A 23,072-nucleotide genomic window follows, 5' to 3' on the forward strand; every position below is an offset into this window, starting at 1 on the left:
TCACCCTCACAAAGCATAATTTGTGGCAAAAAAATAAGATATAGATCATTTACATCTGATGAGTAGCAATAAAGTTATTGGTGAATGAATGGGAGGAGCACTGAAATGTGAAAATTGCTCTGGTTTTTAAGCAAAAAAACCCTGTGGTGCTGAAGTGGTTAAGCTAGTAGACCCAAGCCCATTTTAAAATGGGCTCTAGGTCTGTTTTTTACCTGTGCGCATGCACGCACACCCATCCACCCGGCTCACTGGCCCCGTCCTCCAGTCCCAACGGCTGTCTGGGTCCGTGCTGCACACATGCGCAATAGCAAAAAACTGGGGTTTTATTAGATAGGATAAGAAAATTGCTGATTTTTTTGTGGGAGAATGTTTGTGGGTAGTTGGTGAGGATGTTGTGATTGTGTGTTTGTGTACGTGGTGGTGGTGACCGGGGGGGGTCAATTGGTGACATCAGGTCTAGGGCGGTAAAAGCTACAAATCCGGCCCTGCACAGGGCAGAGGGAAAACAGAGAGAAATACACCCTGTGTGTATTTAGAGAGTTTAGCCTGTCTAATTCCCCCTCTTCTGTGAGTAATCACATTGTAGTGTAGTAATTTGATTTCTCCCCTGTGTCAGCTGACTGCCATGGCAGATAAGCTCATTTGAAAGCACAGGATGTTAACAAAATATGTCTGCTTCCATGAAAGCAGGAAGTAGACACACTACAGATTTATTGCAGGATTTGTATCAGCTGTAACAGAAATGTAAAAGAAATGTTTTTCTTTAAATGTTAATATGCTGTTGTTTATCTTTTAGAGCAGAGAGGAAATTCAGAGTTCAGGTCCGCTTTAAATAGAGATCGATGTCATTGAGCGGATTGTTCAGAAACAGCCTTATCAGTCTGCCGACAACGCGTACACACGTGCTACTGTCGGCTAAACGTCCGCCCAGCGGAAGGGTCTGGCGCGTTCACATGATCGCAGTGACAGTGTGTGGCCGATAATTTCACGCTTCCTTCTGTCTGCCGTGCAGCGTTCGTTCCGGGGTAAACAAAGCCGTCCCCCTGTCAATTTTGATCATGTGCACGCTGTGCATAGATGGGCAGGACGGACGCGTGCACGAATACAGGACGCTTGTGCAGAGGAAAGGGAATTCCTGATCTGTTTTCATTTCCAGAGCGGCTGCGGCGCCATATTAGGGACCGTTAGAAAAGACAGCTTCGGCAATACAACATAAAGAAAGGCTGAGGAGAGGAGAAAAGTAGAAAAGCATGATTAAAAAATGATTTCATATTAACAAAGGTAATTACTTCAATTAAATCGTAATGGTTTAGGTTTCCTATAAACACTCAGCACTCTGTATTATAACATTGTACGTTGTGTATATGGTGTTATCTTTCTGTTACATCACCTTATCTTTGCTCTGTTAATTAAAATGAAAATGATACATTTCAAACTATGATGGCAGGAAGGCCCAATACAGGAGTATGGCAATTAAGCTATTCACACTGTGGGCAATGCAAAGTGTGCTGAGTTTGGAGAAAAAAACAGCGAACCATGTTACAAATGGAGCTCCACGGTAAATGGCTAGGGAACTCCTATTCACAAGAGTTCAATGTAAAAAAAATGGCTGCAATTTGTAGAGGAACCCCAACATTGGCCTTGCTCCAAATAGCATAGGGTTGCCTACTTAAATCTGAATGATCGCAATACCTTCTGTTTTAAGATGACAAGCCACACTAAGCATTGCTTTTTAGTAGGAGGGCTTTTGGTCTGTTTGGTCCCATATACTTTCCTTGTGGTCTAGGGTAACCCCGAGCTGCCTCATGGCCTGGGGGCCCATCTCACAGCGATCATAAAACAAGTGTGGCCATCAAGATCTTCACACCCATAACAAGTATAGCCACAAAACACCAGATCTGAAGTATAGTCCTCTGTATCGAAGGAAGAGAAGATTAATAGTTGGCAGGGCCGTATTTAGGCTAAGGCCGCCGAGGCCATGGCCTAGGGCACCACAGAAGCAAGAGCACCAAAGCAGCAGGCTAAACTGTTGCAGCATTTGCAAGCTTGCAAATGCAGCAATGCAGGGAGATCAGGCTAGTACTGCTAGCCGACTGTGCAGCAGACACTTTGCTCTCTTGGGCAGCATGGGAGGCAAGAAGCTACCTATACTGAAATGGGGGGGGGGAAAGGAGGGATTAAGGGAGTCATCTGGCTACCTATACTGGAAGGAAAGGGGGAGGGGTGATTTGGCTACCTCTACTGGGGGAGGTCATCAGGCTACCTATACTAGAGGGAAGGGGTCATCAGGCTAACTATACTAGAGGGAAGGGGTCATCTGGCTACATATAGTAGGGGGAGGGGTCATCAGGCTACCTATACTGGAGGGAAGGGGTCATCTGGCTACATATAGTAGGGGGAGGGGTCATCAGGCTACCTATACTGGAGGGAAAGAGGGAATAGTCATCTGGCTACCTATACTGGAGGAGGTCATCAGGCTACCTATACTAGAGGGAAGGAGTCATCTCGCTACCTATACTGAAGGGGGGCAGCTGGTGACAGCGGCCTTGGGCTGTAAAGAATACAAATCCGGCCCTGATAGTTGGGGGCTCCAAAACAGCACTGGCCCCCCTCTAGTTACGTACCTTATGGGGAGTTACATCTGCAGCAGAAGACCCTGGGGAAAGAAGGGGTTGGGGTGGAATAACCTCAATAAATTGTGTTTATCCAAATACGTGCAATAGACCTTTCACCTGGGTCTTAGGATCAGGTGCACGATTTTATTGCGTGGGGTGCCTGTTGGCGGATATTGTGCTTGGATTGATTATCTTATTGAGTGAGAATGAAAGCTATTATCTCTAAGCTATTATCTCCTAGCACTGTAGAAATGTTTGCTATAAATTAAGCTTTCTGTCAGTTTTGGAAATTCTTATCTGGCTACAAATTGAAGAACACTTAACTGGAAAGGGATTAGTGCCGCTCCCATCTATATTTTAAAGCAATTTTATAATAAAAGTGGAATTTTCCACTTTAAACACGCTTTTATGTCAGTGATTTTGATGGTTTAAAAAATCTGTAATGCAAAGTTTTAGCAATAAATAGCGTTAAGTGTGCCATTGACAGAAGATTAGATGTCATTTTCTTAATCTTCTATGAAGCCACCATCAAATCTTCACAAATGTACTTCCTCCTACCTTTCAGAGCTGTTTCTTTTTGAGGCTGTTTCTTTTTGAGGCTGTTTCTTTTTGAGGCTGTTTCTTTTTGATGCTGTTTCTTTTTGAGGCTGTTTCTTTACAATTGTACTTGTATCTTTCACAGCTGTATCCCTCACAATTGTACCTTTACAACTGTAAATTCAAAACAGTATCCTCACAGCTCTGATTGTTCTTGTATACAGTATGATCATTCTTCCTTCACTTTACAAACCTGTGCTCCACTAAGAACACCAAAGCACAAAGTCAAAGGGGACAAATGAAGAAGAAAGAGAGAGAAAGAGATTTGGTTCCCATAAAGTCCTCTGAAAAAAAGGACAATTGGGAGCTAGGTATGTTTTGACATGGGTGGAAAAGAGTAAACATAATCTAAAAGAGTTTAGAATTGGACAACGGCCTTTAATCTATGACAAGTGGAAGAACTTGAACTTAACAGAGTTCAGTGGGCTGGTCTTTGATCAACACCTGGCCACCAGTTATGAGTAACATAATGCGGCACCAAGGGGTGAGATGGGCGCTGGGTACCTGGCGACATATTCTCACACTAACCCTCCTTTTTACTGCCTAACACTAACTCTCCCCTTCCTAATGACTAACACTACCCCATTCCTATTGCCTAACACTAACCTCTCCACCTGATACCTAACACTAAACCCCCTCCTAATGTCTAACACTAACTTCCCATTTCAATGCCAACACCACCCTTGCTCCTAATGCCTAACGCTATCCTCCTCTCCTAATGCCTAACGCTATCCTCCTCTCCTAATGCCTAACACTAACACCCTCCCCCCCCCCCCCATGCCTAACACTCCCCCTCCTATGGCCTAAAACTAACCTTTACTCATATTGCCAAACTATTTACCCCCAGACCCCCAATTGTGCGCAAATAGTAGCTGATTGACTATTGAAAATACTACAAATAGGTGATTAGCTAGTGAAACAGACCCCTATGAAGTAGCAGATGGGCTACTATTTTGCATTGGCTACTAGTTTTGCATTGGGTGCCCAGGTGGTGAGATACTGATAATTCACATGTGTGTCTATTAGATACCTGCCAATCTTGGTAAATGAGCTGATCCAACCAATTATGGCTCCCGTTTTCATGATAAAAGGGTGGGATATTCTCTCACTCCCTCATTTGCCAGGCATTTTCAATCTATCACACAAACACCTTGATTAGGGTTTACATCCCTGATCTCAGGGAGAAGCATGAAATCATTTTGATCAGGTGATGGATTTGTAAGGATTTGATTTGCTGGTCACAGTCATGTTGCGTCAGTTTCCGATGTAGGCTAAGGAGAAAAATGATCACACCATATTATTATTATTATTATTGTTGTTGTTGATTTATAAAGCGCCAACATATTCTGTGGGGCTGTACAAAGTAAGAAACAAACATGGGGTACAAAATAATACAGACAATGGTGTACACCAGTATACAAAATACAGAATTGGTACAAAATACAGAATTGGCAATTATAGTGATAAAAGTAACATAAAGATGTATAAAATGTATAACAAGTTCCAAGACACAAAAGGATAAGAGCCCTGCCCTTGCCAGCTCACAATCTACAGGAATGAGGGGGGGTTTACAAAATCCTACCTAGAGGCAGAGTGTTTTTTAGGATAACTAGTAGGAGTGCAACTGGCCTTAGGTCAAAGAGTGTAAAGTTATCAAAGGTTGGAGAGTGACGGATGTGTTGTGGAAGGACATTCCAGAGGAGGGGTGAAGCTCCTGCGAAATCTTGTATTTGTGACTGAAAGAGGACAAAAGAAGGTCATGTGCAGATCTACAGTTGTGATTCGGTTGGTATCTGGAAACTAGTGAGGAGATGTACAGGGGAGAGAGAGCATCACAGATTTGTCACCTGATCAAACTGATAACATGCGTCTCCATCAGGTCTGCTACACATTAAGAGCCTGAGCCCACTAATGCAGTTGTGTCCGCTTTTTCATCATCTGCAACATTGATGTGTAACTGAAAAGCGGACACAACTGCATTAGTGGGCTCAGGCCCTTAGCACTCTAACTAAGAGCTTATATTCCAAGCAAGGCAAACCAGAACTGAATGAGGATGAAAGTTAGGTGCAAATAATGATACTTTACAAGTCCATACTTAATCCCTTTCAAATAGCATTTTAGAATAGTCTCTTTACTTTGGTTTGTTTGGATAAAAACTTTAGGAGATCTTCCCCCTCCCCAGTACCCCCCCTTAACCATAAATAGATCCACAATAACCCAGGTAGAGTCATTCAAGTTTCTTAGGTCCACAATCTCAAACAACGTAAAATGGGACAACAATGCTGCCACTATCGTCAAGAAAGCGCAACAGAAGATGTACCATCTATGGCAGCTGAAAAAGTTTGGCCTACCTCCAAATTTAATGGTGCAGTTCTACACTGCAATCATCGAATTCACCGTGACATCATCTATTACTGTATGGTTCGGCTTCTGCTCAGCATTAGAAAAGGGGAGGCTGCAGCGCATCATCCAAACAGCGGAAAGGATAATTGGCTGTAGCTTACCTTCCCTGCAGGATCTTTATGTTAGCAGGTGCAGAAAGAGAGCAACCAAAATTGCCTCTGACCCCTCTCACCCAGCTCACTCCATCTTCCAGGTCTTGCCTTCAGGAGTAAGATTCCGGTCAATCACAACTAAAACCTCCAGACACAGGAACAGCTTTTTTCCTCAAGCGGTAGCCATACTTAACCTCCTTGGTGGTTATCCCGAGCTAGGTTCAAGGCGGAAAACCGCAGCTAAGAGCGGTGATCCCGATCTCTGCTTGGGGTAGCCCCCGGAGGCTGAATGCAGAGCAATGCGCGCATCGGGAGCATTTCTACATATCTCCCGGGGATCCCGATGTCGGCCGCCATTCTTCTTCCTCTCCTCCGGGGCTCTGCTTCCTGCTGGTGAGATCACCGGCTGTCAACATGACGACAGCCGGCAATTTTACTTTAGAGTTGCAGCGCCACCCGGAGGATGAAGGCCTAACTGCAGCGCTGGAGCCAGGGAGGTGAGTGATTGCTGGGCTGCTGCAGATCTCCCTGGTAGCGTGTTTTTTTTTCAGGTTTTAGTGTCTGAAAGGGTGCAAAAAAATTGCACTGCTTTTAGACCCCAAAATCCGGAAAGAATCAGAATGCCAAGGGGGTTAATGCAGAACCCCGCTAGAGCTGCTAGACTTGAAAGTAATCTGCACAGAACTAAAAATGAACAATTCTCACCTTGCCTACTGCCACTATACTTACATACTGTCCTTGGCTTGTAATATACACACTGCCTGTCCTTGAATTGTTTTTGTTTGTGTTTGTTAAACAACTGCCAAGACAAATTCCTTGTAAGTGAAAACTTGGCGAAATAAATTGATTCTGATAAAGTTATGTATATACACGATCTGGTGCCATTATTTGTAATACTGATTTGCAATGATTTAATAATAATATGGATAAATTGGTAATAATGTTCCTCATTTCTTCTAGTTGGCGTGTGTTTAGCCATTGCCGTGCTGTGCATGATTGGGATTGCTTTCATAAGCTTGGGTGAGCATGTTATTCCATTTTCTGTTGGAACAGTGTGATTATTGGAGAAGCATGGTAATTTGGTACACTATTCCAATAAGTGTGGGCACTGTGCACCAAGACTTGTGGGTATACTGTGTATGGCTTGGACATCTGATAAGAGCATTCAGCAGGCACTGATGCTATCCACAGATCCTCCTGGGACACTAAAGCCCAAATATCAGCCAGCACTGGGGTTTTCCACGCTCAGCAGATGTTGTGAGGCTGAAGCCAAAGTGGATAATGGAAGAAAAAAACAAGGGTGAAGAGGCGCCCAGGATGAATAAAACTATGTTAAAAACAAACTAAAAAAAGAAAAAGTGGAGGTGGCTTACCTCTCCAATGACACTAGCAAAATAGTTTAAGACAATTTTTTTTTTGCAATGCGTTTCATGGGTACAAGCCCACTTCCTCAGGTCAGTAAAAATGCCACCTTTGTACAGCCAAAAGATATGGAATGCCTCTTTCACCAAGACTTAGTATGCTGTGTTTGGCTTGGGCACCTGATTCAGCAGGCTGGTGCTATCCACAGGTCCCGGGACACTAAAACCCAAATGAGTTGAAGCCAAAGTGGATAATAGAAGGTGAGAGTTGGTTAAGAATATTGATCAGGGATAGACCGACACAGAGATTATAGGGGATAATTATAGGGGACAGTGCAGGGAAGGTTACCATTAGTTGTTGGGGTTATAATAGTTAAGGTTGGGCATCATGAAAGGGTAAACATTAGGAGTTAGGAGTCATCAAGGAGTCAATAGGAGGGGAGAAAGGAGACAGAAAGAGGTTGGGGTTCATGGGAGGGTTTGTTTAGGCATCAGGAAGATGTAAACTTTAGGGGCGGAGATTAGAGTTGGGTATTAGGAAGTGCATTGGGGGAAGTTAGGGGTATAAATCAGGAAGGGGTTTCTGGGAGGGGAAACTAAGGATTAGGCATCAAGAAGGAATTGTTAGGAGATAAAGGTTTTGGTTAGACATAAGGAATGGGTGGTTAGGAGAGGAAGGTTAGGGCAAGCCATCAGAAAGGGATTATTGGAAGGGGAGAGTTAGGGTCAAGCATATGGGAAGATCAGGGTTAAGCATCTGTAAGGACTAAGGCATTAGGAAAAGATTCTTAGGCGAAGAAGTTATGGTAAGGCATCAGGGAAATTTTTTTTAGCAAAGAAAGTTACATGTTAGCCACCAGGAAAGGGCTGTTAGGCAAAGTGGGTATGGCCCATTTCCACTGCTGCGGAAATCGGGCCGAATCCACAGAGTTTCTCCGCAAGCAAATCGCACGGGGAAACTCTGCCATAGGGGATAATGCTGTTGCTGTCCTAATCACTTGCCTTAGCAATTCGGCCAACATTGCAGCATTTTTCCGTGTGGGCAGCAGCGAATCCCATAGCCATGCATGGCACAGCTTCTGGCATTCGTCTGCGTACTCACAGACCAGGAAGTGCCGCCAATTGTCTCGTAGCTGCATGCGGCGTCTAGTGGAAACGGACCCTAAGGGATTAAAAGGATAAGTTAGGAATCAGGAAGGGATTGTTAGAAAGATAAGTTAGTGTTAGGCATCAGGAAAGAATTATTAGGAGGGGCAGTTAGGGTTACGCATTAGGAAGGGATTGTTAGGCGGGGCAGTTAGGGCCAGTTTCCACTACACATAGATTGGATGCAGAATGGATGCAGAAAAACTGACTCCAATGAATGCCTATCGGAAAATCTGCATCAGAAAAATCGCGTTTAGTGGAAACAGGCCCATAGACATTCATTGGAGTCAGTTTTTCTGCATCCATTCTGCATCCACTCTGCATGTAGTGGAAACAGGCCCTTAGGGTTACGCACTAGGAGGGGATTGTTAGGAAGGGCAGTTAGGGTTAGGCACTAGGAAGGGATTGTTATGATGGGTAGTTAGGTTTACGCACTAGGAGGGGATTGTTAGAAGGGACAGTTAGGGTTACGCATTAGGAAGGGATTGTAAAGGAGGGGCAGTTAGGGTTACGCATTAGGAAGAGCAGTTAGGGTTACGCATTAGGCAGGGATTGTTAGGAGGGGCAGTTAGGGTTATGCATTAGGAAGGGATTGTTGGGAGGGGCAGTTAGGGTTAGGCACTAGGAGGGGATTGTTAGGAGGGACAGTTAGGGTTACGCATTAGGAAGAGATTTTAAAGGAGGGGCAGTTAGGGTTACGCATTAGGAAGGGATTGTTGGGAGGGGCAGGTAGGGTTAGGCATTAGGAAGGGATTGTTAGGAGGGGCAGTTAGGGTTATGCATTAGGAAGGGATTGTTGGGAGGGGCAGTAGGGTTAGGCATTAGGAAGGGATTGTTAAGAGGGGCAGTTAGGGGTTAGGCACTAGGAGGGGATTGTTAGCAGGGACAGTTAGGGTTACACATTAGGAAGGGATTGTTGGGAGGGGCAGTTAGGGTTAGGCACTAGGAGGGGATTGTTAGGAGGGGCAGTTAGGGTTATGCATTAGGAGAGGGATTGTTGGGAGGGGCAGTTAGGGTTAGGCATTAGGAAGGGATTGTTAGGAGGGGCAGTTAGGGTTAGACACTAGGAGGGGATTGTTAGGAGGGACAGTTAGGGTTACGCATTAGGAAGGGATTGTTGGGAAGGGCAGTTAGGGTTAGGCATTAGGAAGGGATTGTTAGGAGGGGCAGTTAGGGTTAGGCACTAGGAGGGGATTGTTATGAGGGACAGTTAGGATTACGCATTAGGAAGGGATTGTTGGGAGGGGCAGTTAGGGTTAGGCATTAGGAAGGGATTGTTAGGAGGGGCAGTTAGGGTTAGGCACTAGGAGGGGATTGTTAGGAGGGGCAGTTAGGGTTACGCACTAGGAGGGGATTGTTGGGAGGGGCAGTTAGGGTTAGGCACTAGGAGGGGATTGTTAGGAGGGGCAGTTAGGGTTACGCACTAGGAGGGGATTGTTGGGAGGGGCAGTTAGGGTTAGGCATTAGGAAGGGATTGTAAAGGAGGGGGCATTTAGTTACGCATTAGGAAGGGATTGTTAGGAGGGGCAGTTAGGGTTAGGCACTAGGAGGGAATTGTTAGTGGGATTGATTAGAATTAGGCAGTCGATGGGCAGATGTGCTGAAAAACGTACAAACCGCATTAAAAAAAACAACTAAATTACAGAGTATAACTCGCTCACTAATAGCCTTTTCAATACACTGGCACTCAATCCCAATTGACCAATTCCATATGTACCCAATTTACTGCTAATTCACCAAACTTCAAGAGCATCGTGGGGAATTTCTTGACACTTGTGCCTTTTGTTTCCATAGGAGCATTGCACATAGACGAGTGCTCGCTGGAGAAACATATCCCTATCTATGTTCTGGTACAAGGAGTAGTGTTCCTGCTAATGGGATGCACGCTCACGATCCTACTCTCAAGTGACAAGCTAATCCTATTCTTCTTATTACTCTGCATGCTGTCTACCTTCTGGTTCTGCTGGCTTATAACTGGTAAGAGCAATATTAATGGAATTAAACTCTTGTGTGAATGGATTAAATAGATAATTGTTACGCTGAATGAAAAAACTTCAGTCAAGTAAAAAAAAAAGAAAAGAAATCTAGACCAATTGGGCCTTGGTAGATCCTGGAAACAGGCAAAATGTTTTGATAAAGTTTCATCCAGTTTGACTACGGCTAAGTTCACAGTGGTTCATTACAGTGCGGCACAACGGCTGCATTCTAACTCTCCTTGCCGCATTCTATGCTCCACTGTGCACAGTGCGGTTTTGATAAAGCTTCATCCAGTTTGACTACAGCTAGGTTCACAGTGGTTCATTACAGTGCTGCGCAACGGCCGCATTCTAACTCTCCTTGCCGCACTACAATGCACCACTCGTCACAGTGCGGCAGGTGCGATGTAACTGGGACATTGTAATGCATTGCACTGCAAAAACGCACACATTAATAGTCACGGTGAAGCATAGTTTTCATTGACTGTGTGCTTCACTGTATGATATAAATATAACGAGCAGCACTGCTCTCTCATTGCGTTGCCTTCCTGCTGTTAAAGATAATGCAATGCCACTCCCACTGTGAACCTAGCTTTAAAGAAGAGTTTTATGCAGAGGAACCTGTTTGGGCATTCTGTGAATATAACATTTAAACTTTATACCATTGATCACCTAGCTGACTCAGGAAGTAAGTAGAGAAACAGATTATTTGCATTACAGATTCAAGGACAATAGTGTTATTTTTTCTTTTTCTTTAACACAATAGGATACCTGACACATGGCTTATCGTTGTGAGAGTAGCACGGGATAAAAGCTTCTTAACCACTTGATGACCCACCCTTTACCCCCCTTTAAGGACCAGCGCTGTTTTGAGTGATCTGTGCTGGGTGGGCTCTGCAGCCCCCAGCACAGATCAGGTTGCAGGCAGAGAGATCAGATCGCCCCCCTTTTTTCCCCCCTATGGGGATGATGTGCAGGGGGGGTCTGATCTCTCCTGCCTGCCTGGGTGTTGCAGGGGGGGCACCTCAAAGCCCCCCTCCGCGCGAAATTCCCCCCTCCCTCTCCTACCTGGCCCCCCCGGCGATCGAGGCTGCACAGGACGCTATCCGTCCTGTGCAGCCAGTGACGGGACGTCCCCTGTCACATGGCGGCGATCCCCGGCCGCTGATTGGCCGGGGATCGCCGATCTGCCTTACGGCGCTGCTGCGCAGCAGCGCCGTACAATGTAAACAAAGCGGATTATTTCCGCTTGTGTTTACATTTAGCCTGCGAGCCGCCATCGGCGGCCCGTAGGCTATTCACGGAGCCCCCCGCCGTGATTTGACAGGAAGCAGCCGCTCGCGCGAGCGGCTGCTTCCTAATTAATCAGCCTGCAGCTGGCGACGCAGTACTGCGTCGCTGGTCCTGCAGCTGCCACTTTGCCGACGCACGGTATAAGCGTGCGGTCGGCAAGTGGTTAAAGTTGGTTTAGATTACCTTTATGATTCCCGGGGTTTAAATACTACTGTTTGCAGTAATATTGAAATGCATAATAACCACTTTTTCCACCACTACAGTATATCTACGTCCTCTTTGACCTTCTCTAAGCCACAAGGACGTAGATATAAGTTGTACAGCTGAAGCACATTTGTGCAGGATTGGGCTTGCTCCTGTGCAAACCTCTGGCATTATCTGCTGCAGCACTAATTGGTGAAAGGGAATATATGTTCCCTGAGTCAATAAGATTGATTTTTACCTTTAAAAATACTTTAAGTTTTTTTTCAGTTTATAGTGAAAAATACACACTGTGTAGCATTATTTCAGAATCAAATATCTTCACCATAAATTGTGACTGGAACATACGGTAATTTAAGTTTTGAAATAACTAAACAAAATTTGTTGTTTGTTTTTTTTTTTTAATCTACAATAGCGCTTTTTATTTTTCAACTGGAATTGGTAAAACTGAGAAATGTGTTTTTTCAATTTTTTTTACCTATTATTCTTATTAAAATGTATAAAAAAAACTTGTTTGAGGGAAAAAAATGCCATACAATGAAAGCCTAGTTAGTCTTGAAAAAAACAATATGTATTTCATTTGGGTGTCATAAGTAGGCATAACGTTATTGCTGATTAAATAGGGACTTGGCTAAAATGTCAAAACTTCTGTGGTCTATAAGAGGGAAACAAGGTCTGGATGGGAAGTGGTAAATAGCAAAGGGCATTATTCAAAAGTGAATAGCAATTACTAATATAATTATTCATTGTGAGCCATGTGGAGGAATAAATTTGGCTGTGTTTACACATAAAAGGTGTACATTTCTGGTCCAGTCAGGTAAAACTGATAGAAAACTGATGCAATAATGACAGTAGGGTTTCATCTTCCAGGGAATTATAGAATTTCAAAAGCCAGCTTATATACCTTGGCCGGGAATTGAACCCAGGTTTGAGTGCTTGTAGTCAGCTCTCTTAACCGCTGGTCCACCACCAACACTACATGCTGAAGGCAGCCTAGCATGTACCATTATGATATATCCTAGAGAAAAATGAGCTTACTTAAAGATTTGTAGGCTTTTAAAAGCCAGCTTACATACCTTGGCCGGGAATTGAACCCAGATATTGGCCGGGAATTGAACCCAGGTCTGAGTGCTTGGTAGTCAGCTCTCTTAACCGCTATACCACCACCAGCACTACATGCTGAAGGCAGCCTAGCATGTACCATTATGATCTATCCTATAGAAAAATGAGCTTGCTTAAAGTGAACCTCCAGACTAAAAATCGACTCAGCAGCACTGAAAAGGCCTGGTGTTTCTTTAACAGTTTCACAGCATCAGAACTTTGTTTCTCTTATACAAGCCTCATTTTTAGCTGCACAGAAGAAAACTGCCCGGGCAGTTTTCCCCTTATGCTGTGCAAAGCATGATGGGATTACTGATGTTGTTGTTCTCGTTCTGCTGTTTTGGTGCAAATTTTTTTTCGTTTTACATTTTGAATTTGACATTTGAAGCCGTGTGTGTGCAGCTGGGAGTGGTTATCAGGACACAGGACACTTGGAACTGTGTCTCATGCTCCCGGTCACCTCCTTTCAACCAAAAAGATGGCTGCTCCCATGACAAAGATGGCAGCCCCCATGAATCACAAACATTTGCCTGTTCTTTTAAAACGGGGTGGGTAAGAGATTATATTACCTATCTATTCTAATTAACATAACTAATGTAACTTACTAACAGTATGTTTGTTTAGGCTGAAGTTCCCCTTTAAGGATGTGTAGTATGTCAAAAGCCAACTCACATTGGCCAGGAGTAGAACACAGTCTCTGTGGCACAATTGGTTAGCGTGTTTGGCTGTTAACTAAAAGGAGGAGGAGGAGAGGAGATGAGGGATACACTGCCTGATGTTGTAAAGTAGTGTAGGCCTGTAATTGAACATTGAATGCGATTTGTGACCTTAAAATAGGGGTTTATGTGAAATTTAGATTTTTTCTCCTGGGACTTTTGATGTGTATTTCACTCAATCATGTCTTCCTCCAGGTATTAAATCCCTTGAAACATGTTTTCTATCATTTTTTCCAGCCGGTAGAAATTTTTCTAAATTTTTAAGTTCGCCTCCCCATTGAAGTCTATTGCGGTTCGCAAACTTTTCTGCGAACCGAACCTTCTGCGGAAGTTCGCAAACAGGGTTCGCGAACCGAAAATCGGAGGTTCGCGACATCACTGCTTATTTCCTGTGAGGAGAGATGTGGCCTTGAAGCTACTTCCTGTGAAATACAAATCCCACTGGTCTTTTATATCATCATTAGTTTTATTTCATAATAACATATGAAAGTAAGAAATGTATTATTCATTTAAAGAGACACTGAAGCGGAAAAAAATTATGATATAATGAATTGGTTATGTAGTACGGATAATTACTAGAAAATTAGTAGCAAAGAAAATATTCTCATATTTTTATTTTCAGTTATATAGTGTTTGTTTGTTTTTTATATCATTGCATCATTCTCTAATATTTGCAGTTTACACACTACTTGGCATTCTAAATGATTTTACAGAGCAGGCCAATAAACTATTGACCTGTCCTCTGCAGAGAAAAAGAAAATACAGTGACTGAGAGTTGAGATAACAAATGCCAGAAGACAGAGCTCTCTGCGACTTTGAAAGTCATTTTTTTGATAGATAACTGGAGTTTCTTAACTCTTCCTGTACTGGAAACAATATGACTTATGTCTCTACTCCTAATGTTTTATTTCATAGCTGTACTACAGCTATACATTATATCATAATTTTTTTTTTTGCTTCAGTGTCTCTTTAAAAGATAATAATAAAGTTTAGAGTCAATGTAAAAAAAAAAATCATGAGAAAAATACATAATTTACATAGATCTGTACATCAGACCTGAAAGAGGCACAAATAAAGAAAGAAAGAGAGGGATTTGGTTCCCAAAGAGGGACTGTCTCTTTGCCAAAGGGACAGTTGGGAGCTATGGATCACTCTTATTATAATGATGGCAATCATGCAAGCACTTTCTAGTGATAGGGTCAGTTCTTGGAGAGGGCCAGGGCATGCTATGCGAATCTGGTGTCCTCCCCAACCACCGGTATAGTTCCACAAGCATCACGTCTGAATGATCTATGGTGAGGACCACAGTCATCACTGCTGATCTACGGTAAATGTAGCATTCTACCTTTCCCTGTGATGGAGTACAGCCTGAGCTCTGGCTAGAATGTGATGCTTCAAACACCCTGAAGAGCAATGACTGGACAATCTGTCACATCTCTGTGATTCTGAAGCTGTGACAGATTGTCCAATAATTGCTCTTTTGTAACACTGTCTATAAGCCAAGCTTGATGATAGTTTTGGGAGCTAAAAAGGGATTTGATTTTTCTGCTGTGAAAGTGGGAAATCCTAAAAGAAAAATATAAAGAAACTTTTATTTATTTTTTTGTTTGTTTTTGTTTTAAGAAATGGAGAGAGAGAGGGATTCTTTTTTTTGCGAAAATGCATGTTTACAATAATCCTCTCTAGCTCTTGATTGCCTGTCCTCTTCTCTCTCTTTTTCTCCAAAATACAGCAGAGACCCTGCTATCAGGAATTAAGACAACCGGAAGTCTCAACTAACCGGCATGCCTGAGGGATAATGGCAAACGTTTTGGGGGGCTTTTTGGGGGTGTTGGCAGGCTGTGAAATACTTACAGAGCATCCAGCAACATATGGCAGCTTTCCTGCACCTCCTAGTGGCTTCCGGCATCCATGTACAGAAGCCAATGTGTCATCTGACCCCATGCAGGTCATTACACCAGCTCGCGTGCATACTAGGGGAAGCCGGACAGCCGCTGGGAGGTACAGGAAAGCTGCCAGACGTCGTTGGAGACTTGCTAAATATTTTTTTGGGGGGGGTATGCTTTTTCAGCAAGTTGCTCAAGCAACCGGCAAGCACATGTATTCGGCATCAGGCGATCCCCGCCAGTGCTGGATAAGGGGGACTCTGCTGTAAACATACAGCAAAGTCTCGGTTATCCGACACAAATCGGGATTGGCTGATGCCGGATAAGTGTGCTTTCTTTTTGCTTGAAACTCAATGTTGAAAATAAGCCCAGCTAATACAGTACTATACCCCACTTTACATACATATACTGCATTTGTAGTACATATTACCCATCAACTCCTAACTAGCTGAATGAGTCATTTTCTGCACAAAGAAGGATGCATTGTTACTCATTTGGAACTCCTGTGCTAATACACTAACTGTCCTCCCCCAAAAATCCTTTAACATATCTGTCTGGCTGGTGCTTTTAAACTTCTAGGGGAAAAAATGTAGCATGCCGATTATAAGGCTTGCCTTTTATTCTTGAAATGAATAAATTGTGTGATTTTTTTTTTTCCCTTAGCATAATTGGAATGTTCTATTATAGGCTATTTATATTGTTTTTAGAAATGTCTTTTTTGATATGCATTGGTAATTTATTGTTACACATATAAGACTCTCAGATTTATGTTTTATTTTATTTAATCATTTCAGAGCCCCCGCCCATTAATTTAATTATTAACTATTCTTAGCAAGAACACGGCTTTCCTTACTGCTGTAACAATGATTTCTCTTGCATTACAATAGTCATGCTTCCTATGATGAGTTGTTGACTAATAATTAGTGTTGGTGTACATATACTTAAGTGCTGTTGCGTTGTTTTAAATCATGGCTCAAATCAATCACGTAATATACGTAATATACTCCCAGTCTGCTTTCTAATGCTGACTTCACACAGCCATTGATTAAATGAAGAATGTCTCATCACATCGTACTTGGTGCTTGCTGATGAGATGTGCACAGGGATAAGCAGTGGAGGCAGGAAGATTATTTACAACAAGGCAGAAGGGAAGAAACCTTTCACAAGCAGTAGGACTATTTGTGAAGCATATTTTTCATGCAGGCATTCAGCACACACTCTGATTTGCTGTTGGTATAAGTGCAGAGTAACTGCATATACGGTAATGTTGAGCAACTACCATTCAGAAAGTGTTTTTTTAGATAAAGAGAGACTATCCCATGAGGAGATTGATTAGCCAAAACCTGACAGGTCTGTCAGATTTTCACTACCTACTGTAAGTGACAGTGACATTATAAATAACTTTTTTTTTCCCTATGTATTTTACTCAGGTAGAAATGTACACTTGTATGGGTGTATTTTAACTTTTACAATTTCTTTTGGTATAGTTTTACTTTAAACCACAGAAATAAACTAGCAGTTGTAGTTCCAAAGTATTTTTTTCTTAAATATAAAGCACAATTTGGATTAACATTGTATATTGCCCTACAGTTGCTAACTGTCTTGTTCATGTCTCATTTCAGGAAGTTTATGGGTGTTTAACCATTACACCTCCTACCATGGACAATGCCACGATGTCTTGTACCTCTTTGCATTCTGGACCCTCATTGTGCAGTACATTGGACTGTGCATTGCCGCTTTGGTGATGATCATCTACTGCTGCTTCTTCTGTATCATGGTGTGGGCTTGCATGGCTGTCCATGGCTAAAGACAGGAACAACCAGAAACCAAGTGACTCCACTTAGTCATCCTCTGTGGTCTTTACTATCAAACGTTGGAGGAAATACACTTGAAAGCTTTTAAAACTTGAGGAACATAACACCACCAAACTAAACTGAAATCTCTTTTTCTAAAGACGAAGAAAGGGGAATTCATTCACTTACGCTTTATACAGTATTAAAAAAAAAAAAAGGTAAAACAAGCCATTGGATGCTGAAGGGCTCAGATTTTCAGCACAAGACGGCCAATCTGCTAATCTGTGCCACGATGAGGACCATGAGGTCATTAATGAGGCATCACACACAGCAATACTCTCAGTGACCAAAAGAAAAACTAGGGAGAATGCTGCTGATGTTAACATTGCTGGGTAAGCCTGATGCAATTGGTCGATTAACAAATCTACTGTGTATGGTTTAGGGAATGACTTTGAGAAGATACAAAATATTTCCAAAGGCCTTGAATATTCAACACTGTGCATGAATGTTTCTGTTACGCTCAGCACTTTGATGGTTCCTCATGGAAAACAAGATCTATCTTTTGTCTGCATGCTTCATTTGGGTCAAGAGGTTGTTGTATAACTTCACAAAACCAGCATTTTTCATATTCTAGGGACCAAGCTCAAACTGCGAGCTACCTTTGCAAAATGCGTCACGAAACAAGCCATCAAAAACGACTAGGGAAAAAAAGAGAAAGTTGGATGTTCTCCAAGAAGACAACCTCAAACAGTATTGTATTGTTTGCTGCCACACCATTGTAGAAGACTGTTTAAAATGAAGGGTAGGCTTTTACATAAGCGTTTTAAAAGCCCCATTTGGTTAACAGCTTGGCCTTAACTAAGCTTTGAACAATCTAGAATGAAGCCCAGTGCCTTCATCTTCTGTCCTTCTGTCTTCAGCGATGTTCTGATCCCTTGAATTAACTTTTTATTATGTTCACAAAGTACCTTCAAGGAGATAGGTTATACCGCATTGTATTCTTGTGGTATAATGAGACTGCAAAACCTTCCCCTTTCTTTCCAGATATTCCGTGAAAAGAGAAAGAGTAAAGGACTTGTCAAACCGATGGAGAAGGCAAGCAAAAGAACCAGAGTGGAATATTCAATAGGATATATTCTAATATTACAAGGTTGTCCAAGGCTGTGTTCAAAATGGTATTCCTACCCGTACATATTAGTATGCCGGTGGTGAGCTGGGAGCCGGGTGAACTGAATAACAGCTCACCCTGCTGTCACTCAAATCCCCAGTGGCGTAAAAACCTATTCCCCCTCCGAGTTGTTGCAACTCGGAGAGAGGTGTAATTTGGGGTCCGGCAATCACCAGAACCCGCAAATTATCCTTATGCGCCCCGCGCAGTAAAACATTACTACTATGCCGCTGCCCAGTTTCGTCGCTGAGCGCCATGTGCCAGAATCACCTGCTTTGATTCCTACAACCATTTCTCCCATATTTATTTATTGTGTTCTTATTTAATAGGGTCAAGGCAGGAGAAACAGAACTTTGCGAAACAACAATAGCTTTTTTTCTGTAGGTCTGTAGGTCAGGTCTGATGGATGGAACAGGCCCCCAACCAAGTGCTTTGTAGATCTTCATTCTGTACAGCTCCCCCAACAGACTGTCACCAACACTGCATGAGGGGAAACCATGCTACTGTGTGCATTGAAGTTTTTGGCCATTTTCTAACTGGTAAACGTCTGCTGAAAATGCCTTGAGGTTCTTCACCCTCTGTAGTCATGAACATGTATGCTTGGGCGATCCAGGCATGCATGTTTGTATCGTGTGACCGGTCTGTCAGCAGTTGAATCATGGCTGAATGTAGCTGTCAAGTCCTATTGCACACCTTGTCTCTATTTTGCTGCTACGGCTTTTCAAAAAAGAACCAGGTGACCAAAACATGCTGTGAATACATAAATGGACATATATGATGCACTAAGATTGTCCGAGGGATCATTGCCTATTTATATATTTGGCCTGTGTCTGGACATATGTTTTAATCTAAAAGCTGTGCAATCACTTACTTACCACGGTGCTCATGCAAGTGCTGCCATTTTCTGTGAAATGAGGACTGATCTTCAGTATCTGTGGGTGTAGCTAATGCTTAGGTTGCATCATCCCCACTGTAAAGGGGAAAGGCACAGGCCGAAACTCTCTGAGAAAACGTCAGATTGCAGCACTTGATTAGCTGATTTGAAATGAATCAAACTCTAACATGGAGTCCTTTAACAGACATAGTGTGGTTTGCCTATTTAAAACATCTGGTGGTTACCCACAATGCATCGCTGCTAAATATGCAAATTATCTTTTTTATGCGCCAGGCGAGCCGCTGGTATCTAGCAAGCCTATAGCTTTCAATTATACAGAGCATAAAAAGATAATTTGCATATTCAGCAGCGGTGCATTATGGGTAACCACAGATGTTCACTTAACCACTTGAGGACAGTGGTGTTAAACCCCCCTAGTGACCAGGCAATTTTTTTACTAAAATGGCCACTGCAGCTTTAAGGCCAAGCTGCAGGGCCGCATAACTCAGCACACAAGTGATTCCCCCCCCCCCTCGCCCCCCCATTTTCTCCCCACCAACAGAGGTCTCTGTTGGTGGGGTCTGATCGCTCCACAGTTGTTTATTTATTTATTTTTTATAAATATTTATTTTATGATTTTTTTCTTTAAATAAATGTTACTTTTTTTTTTTATTATTTCTTTTGCCCTGCTCCCTCCCCCCACCAGCCAATCAGCATGACTGGCTGTCATAGGCTTCAGGCTATGACGGCCGATCACTCCCCAGCCTATGGAGGGGACAGCCATGTCACACGGGTGTGCCCAGTACAGCGCTGCTGCAGATCGCAGCGCTCTACAGGGTAAATAGACGGCAGTTTCGCCGTCTAACAGTCTCAGATCGGCGATCGCCGCTGGGAGACTGAAGGCGGAGCGGAGCTCCACCTTCCAAACAGGAGATGCGCTCGCACCCTGTGCACGCGCTCCTGCTAGCCCCATAGAAGGCCGTTCATGCCAATCAGATACAAAGGACCTGATGCACTAAATTGCAGTAAGATTGCCTGAGCACGGCAGTTTTACAATTACTAGCGCTGACATGTAGAGCGAATTGCCTATTTAGCGCAACCTGCATTACCTAAGCAACACCAACTTTGCTACCGCAACACGTGTTGTACCGTGCATTGCCTCAGCAATGATCACATTACTTGGGTAACACAGGATGCCCTGATTAGGCAGCTCGCGCTACACTACCAGCGGTACTAAGGGTAAAATTGCCATGCAAAAGCATTCTTAACTAAACTTTATAACCAAAAAACAACCCCTGGGGGATCTTTACCTCGGGAGGGGGAAGCCTCTGGAACCTAATGAGGCTTCCATTGTCCTCCTCACCCTCCAGGATCCAGTGCTGGCAGCCCCTGAACCCCGACGAGGTAAATGTTTACCTACCGCGATCCAGCGCAGGTGCAGTAGTGGCTCTCTCCTCGGGTTCCGGCGGAAATAGCTGAGCCCAATTGGGTGTGCTCTACTGCGCAGGCAACCCACGCATGTGCAGTAGAGCTGACCCAGTTGGGCTCAGCTATTTCCATCTGAGCCCGATTGGAAAGCCGCTACTTCGCCTGCGCAGCATCACAGTAGGTAAACTTTGCAGGCACTTCTGCGCCACAGCCGACATCCTTGTCGGCTATATTTTCGGGGGAGACAGAGCTGGATCCTTGAGGCTCAGGAGGACGATGGAAGCCTCATTAGGATCCAGAGGCTTCCTCCTCCTGAGGTAAGTACTCCCCAGGGGCTTTTTTTTTTATTCCCATTCAGATAAAATCTTACCACAGTTTAATGCATCAGGGCCAAAGTCTGCAGCTATTATTGTTGTCCTTTTCACTAGATAGTGACTGCTATCCTGGGAAATTATCTGCTAAACTGAACCGACCTGAAAAAAAGTTACACTCACCTATGGAGGGGAGGCTCCAGATCCCATAGACCCTTCCCAGTCCTCTCTCCATGCCCAGTTATTTGACCACCTGGTTGAATCCGCTGTCGGGAGTCCTTGGAAGGTTTCGGAAGCACTCCTGTCTCTCTGAAGATGGGCAACTCTATACTACACATGCATGAGTGCACACTCGCACATGGGCAGTATGGAGCCACCCATCTTCGGGGACACAAGGATTTCAGGACAGAGGGTACGGAGAGAGGACCAGGAAGGGTTCAAGGGATCCAGAGACTTCCCCCTCCATGGTGGGTATCTAACTTTTTTTTAGAGTGGCTTTAGTATTGATTTAAAGCCCAACTTCACCTAATTTTTCGTTTAAGTGCAACTACAGCCATAATTTCCCTTCTGCTCCAACAAATAAGCCACAAGAACAAAGTATTTAAAAAAATGCTTGAAAGGGCTAATAGGTATACTTTCATTTTCCCCTGGGAGACTTATCAGTGTGCTGCACTGTGTCATTGAGCTCTACAGACTGTGAAGTCCATTGATAGGAGGATGCTTCTAAACTGATAAAAAGCTGTACATACAGGAAAAATAGCAATGTGGTGTTTACAGAATAACCCGGATATTACATTGTAATTCATGATGGCTGCTTCCAGTACTAGCTGCTGTGACCATGTAGGGGGTTGTGATTTTTACAAAGATGGTCATGTAACTGCCACTGCTCCCTCCCCCCCTCCCCCCCCCCCTCAAAAAAAAGTTATATAGTAATACATTTTTTCATTAGATCATTAGTATTATCAATACTGACTGTAACTTACAGCTTATGGTGCCCATACTCAGTACGATTTTTTTTTATTACAAAATTTAGTTTTTTTGTATTTTTTTACATTGAATAGAAAGATTTTTCCAGCATATCCGATTGGAATTTTATTGAAAAAAACAGAATTATTGCTTGTTTTTCTTGATAAAAAAAAAAATAAAAAAAAAAAATTTGTGATTCAATCATTTTGGTCGAATAAACGGGAAGATCAAACATTTTTTTTGTACCGTGTATTGGCACCATTAGAGTGATGACTAAAATAAAATTTGTTAGAGTCTGTGAAAGACCAATTTCAGACACAAATATTTACTTAGAGCTAAATACATCTGATGGCTTAGCAAGCAGAGTGCCTAAATGTTATTGTGTGAAACATGGCTTCTGCAGCTAAAAAGGTTGTTTCAGAAATATGATCATGTGACCTGAAGTAGCCTGTGGGTGGAGTTACTGGTGCTTAGCCGAACATCACTATAACATTGTGTCTGCAAATCAATGTGCTGTTACATACTGAATACCTGTGTCACTCCCGAGTGGCACAGCACTAGGAAGACACATGTGCCTGTAATTGGGCCTCAAAGATGTGACAGCAGGAAGACCGCAAGGATTGACAAATGACAAAAAACAAGAAGGAATGGCTGGCTTAAAGGACAACCGAGGTGACATGGTGAGAGAGACATGTGTATGTACAGTGCCAAGCACACAAATAATTAGGCTGTGTTCCTTTTTTTTCTTTCTCTGCCTGAAAGAGTTAAACATCAGGTATGCAAGTGACAGTTTATGTCCGGGTCGCACTGAGCCAGACTATAGCATAACCCTGACAGTAATTATAGCCATGAAATACTTTCCTGTCAGTAAATGGCTTCTGAGAGCAGGAAAAAAAGATACAAAGGGTCAATAATTCATTGGTTTGAGCTCTGGAATACTTCAATGAAGGTGTCATTGAGCAGAGACAATGAAACAGTTCAAGAGAAACTCCGACGAAGAATTGAACTTTATCCCAATCAGTAGCTGATATCCACTTGTACATGAGAAATCTATTCCTTTTCACAAACAGACCATCAGGGGGCGCTGTATGACTGATATTGTGGTGAAAACCCTCCCACAAAGAAATTCTGAGTACGTACTCTTG

The 23,072-nt window shown here is 43.1% G+C and overlaps 1 protein-coding gene across 5 annotated transcripts in view; it reads left to right on the forward strand.

Annotated features, from left to right (window-relative positions):
* Nucleotides 1-19,134, forward strand: part of LOC137538867 (transmembrane protein 272-like) — a 168,285-nt gene extending 149,151 nt beyond the window's left edge. For all 5 annotated transcript variants that reach the window (XM_068261254.1, XM_068261251.1, XM_068261253.1 and 2 more), the window contains 3 exons: nt 6,668-6,727; nt 10,009-10,191; nt 17,010-19,134. In XM_068261254.1, the coding sequence (XP_068117355.1) occupies nt 6,668-6,727; nt 10,009-10,191; nt 17,010-17,194 (428 nt within the window). In that variant the 3' untranslated portion in view covers nt 17,195-19,134. The remainder of the gene's footprint in view (nt 1-6,667; nt 6,728-10,008; nt 10,192-17,009) is intronic.
* The last annotated feature ends 3,938 nt before the right edge of the window (nt 19,135-23,072 follow it).

Source organism: Hyperolius riggenbachi, chromosome 11 (genome assembly GCF_040937935.1).
Source record: "Hyperolius riggenbachi isolate aHypRig1 chromosome 11, aHypRig1.pri, whole genome shotgun sequence".
Classification (NCBI taxonomy): Eukaryota; Metazoa; Chordata; class Amphibia; order Anura; family Hyperoliidae; genus Hyperolius; species Hyperolius riggenbachi.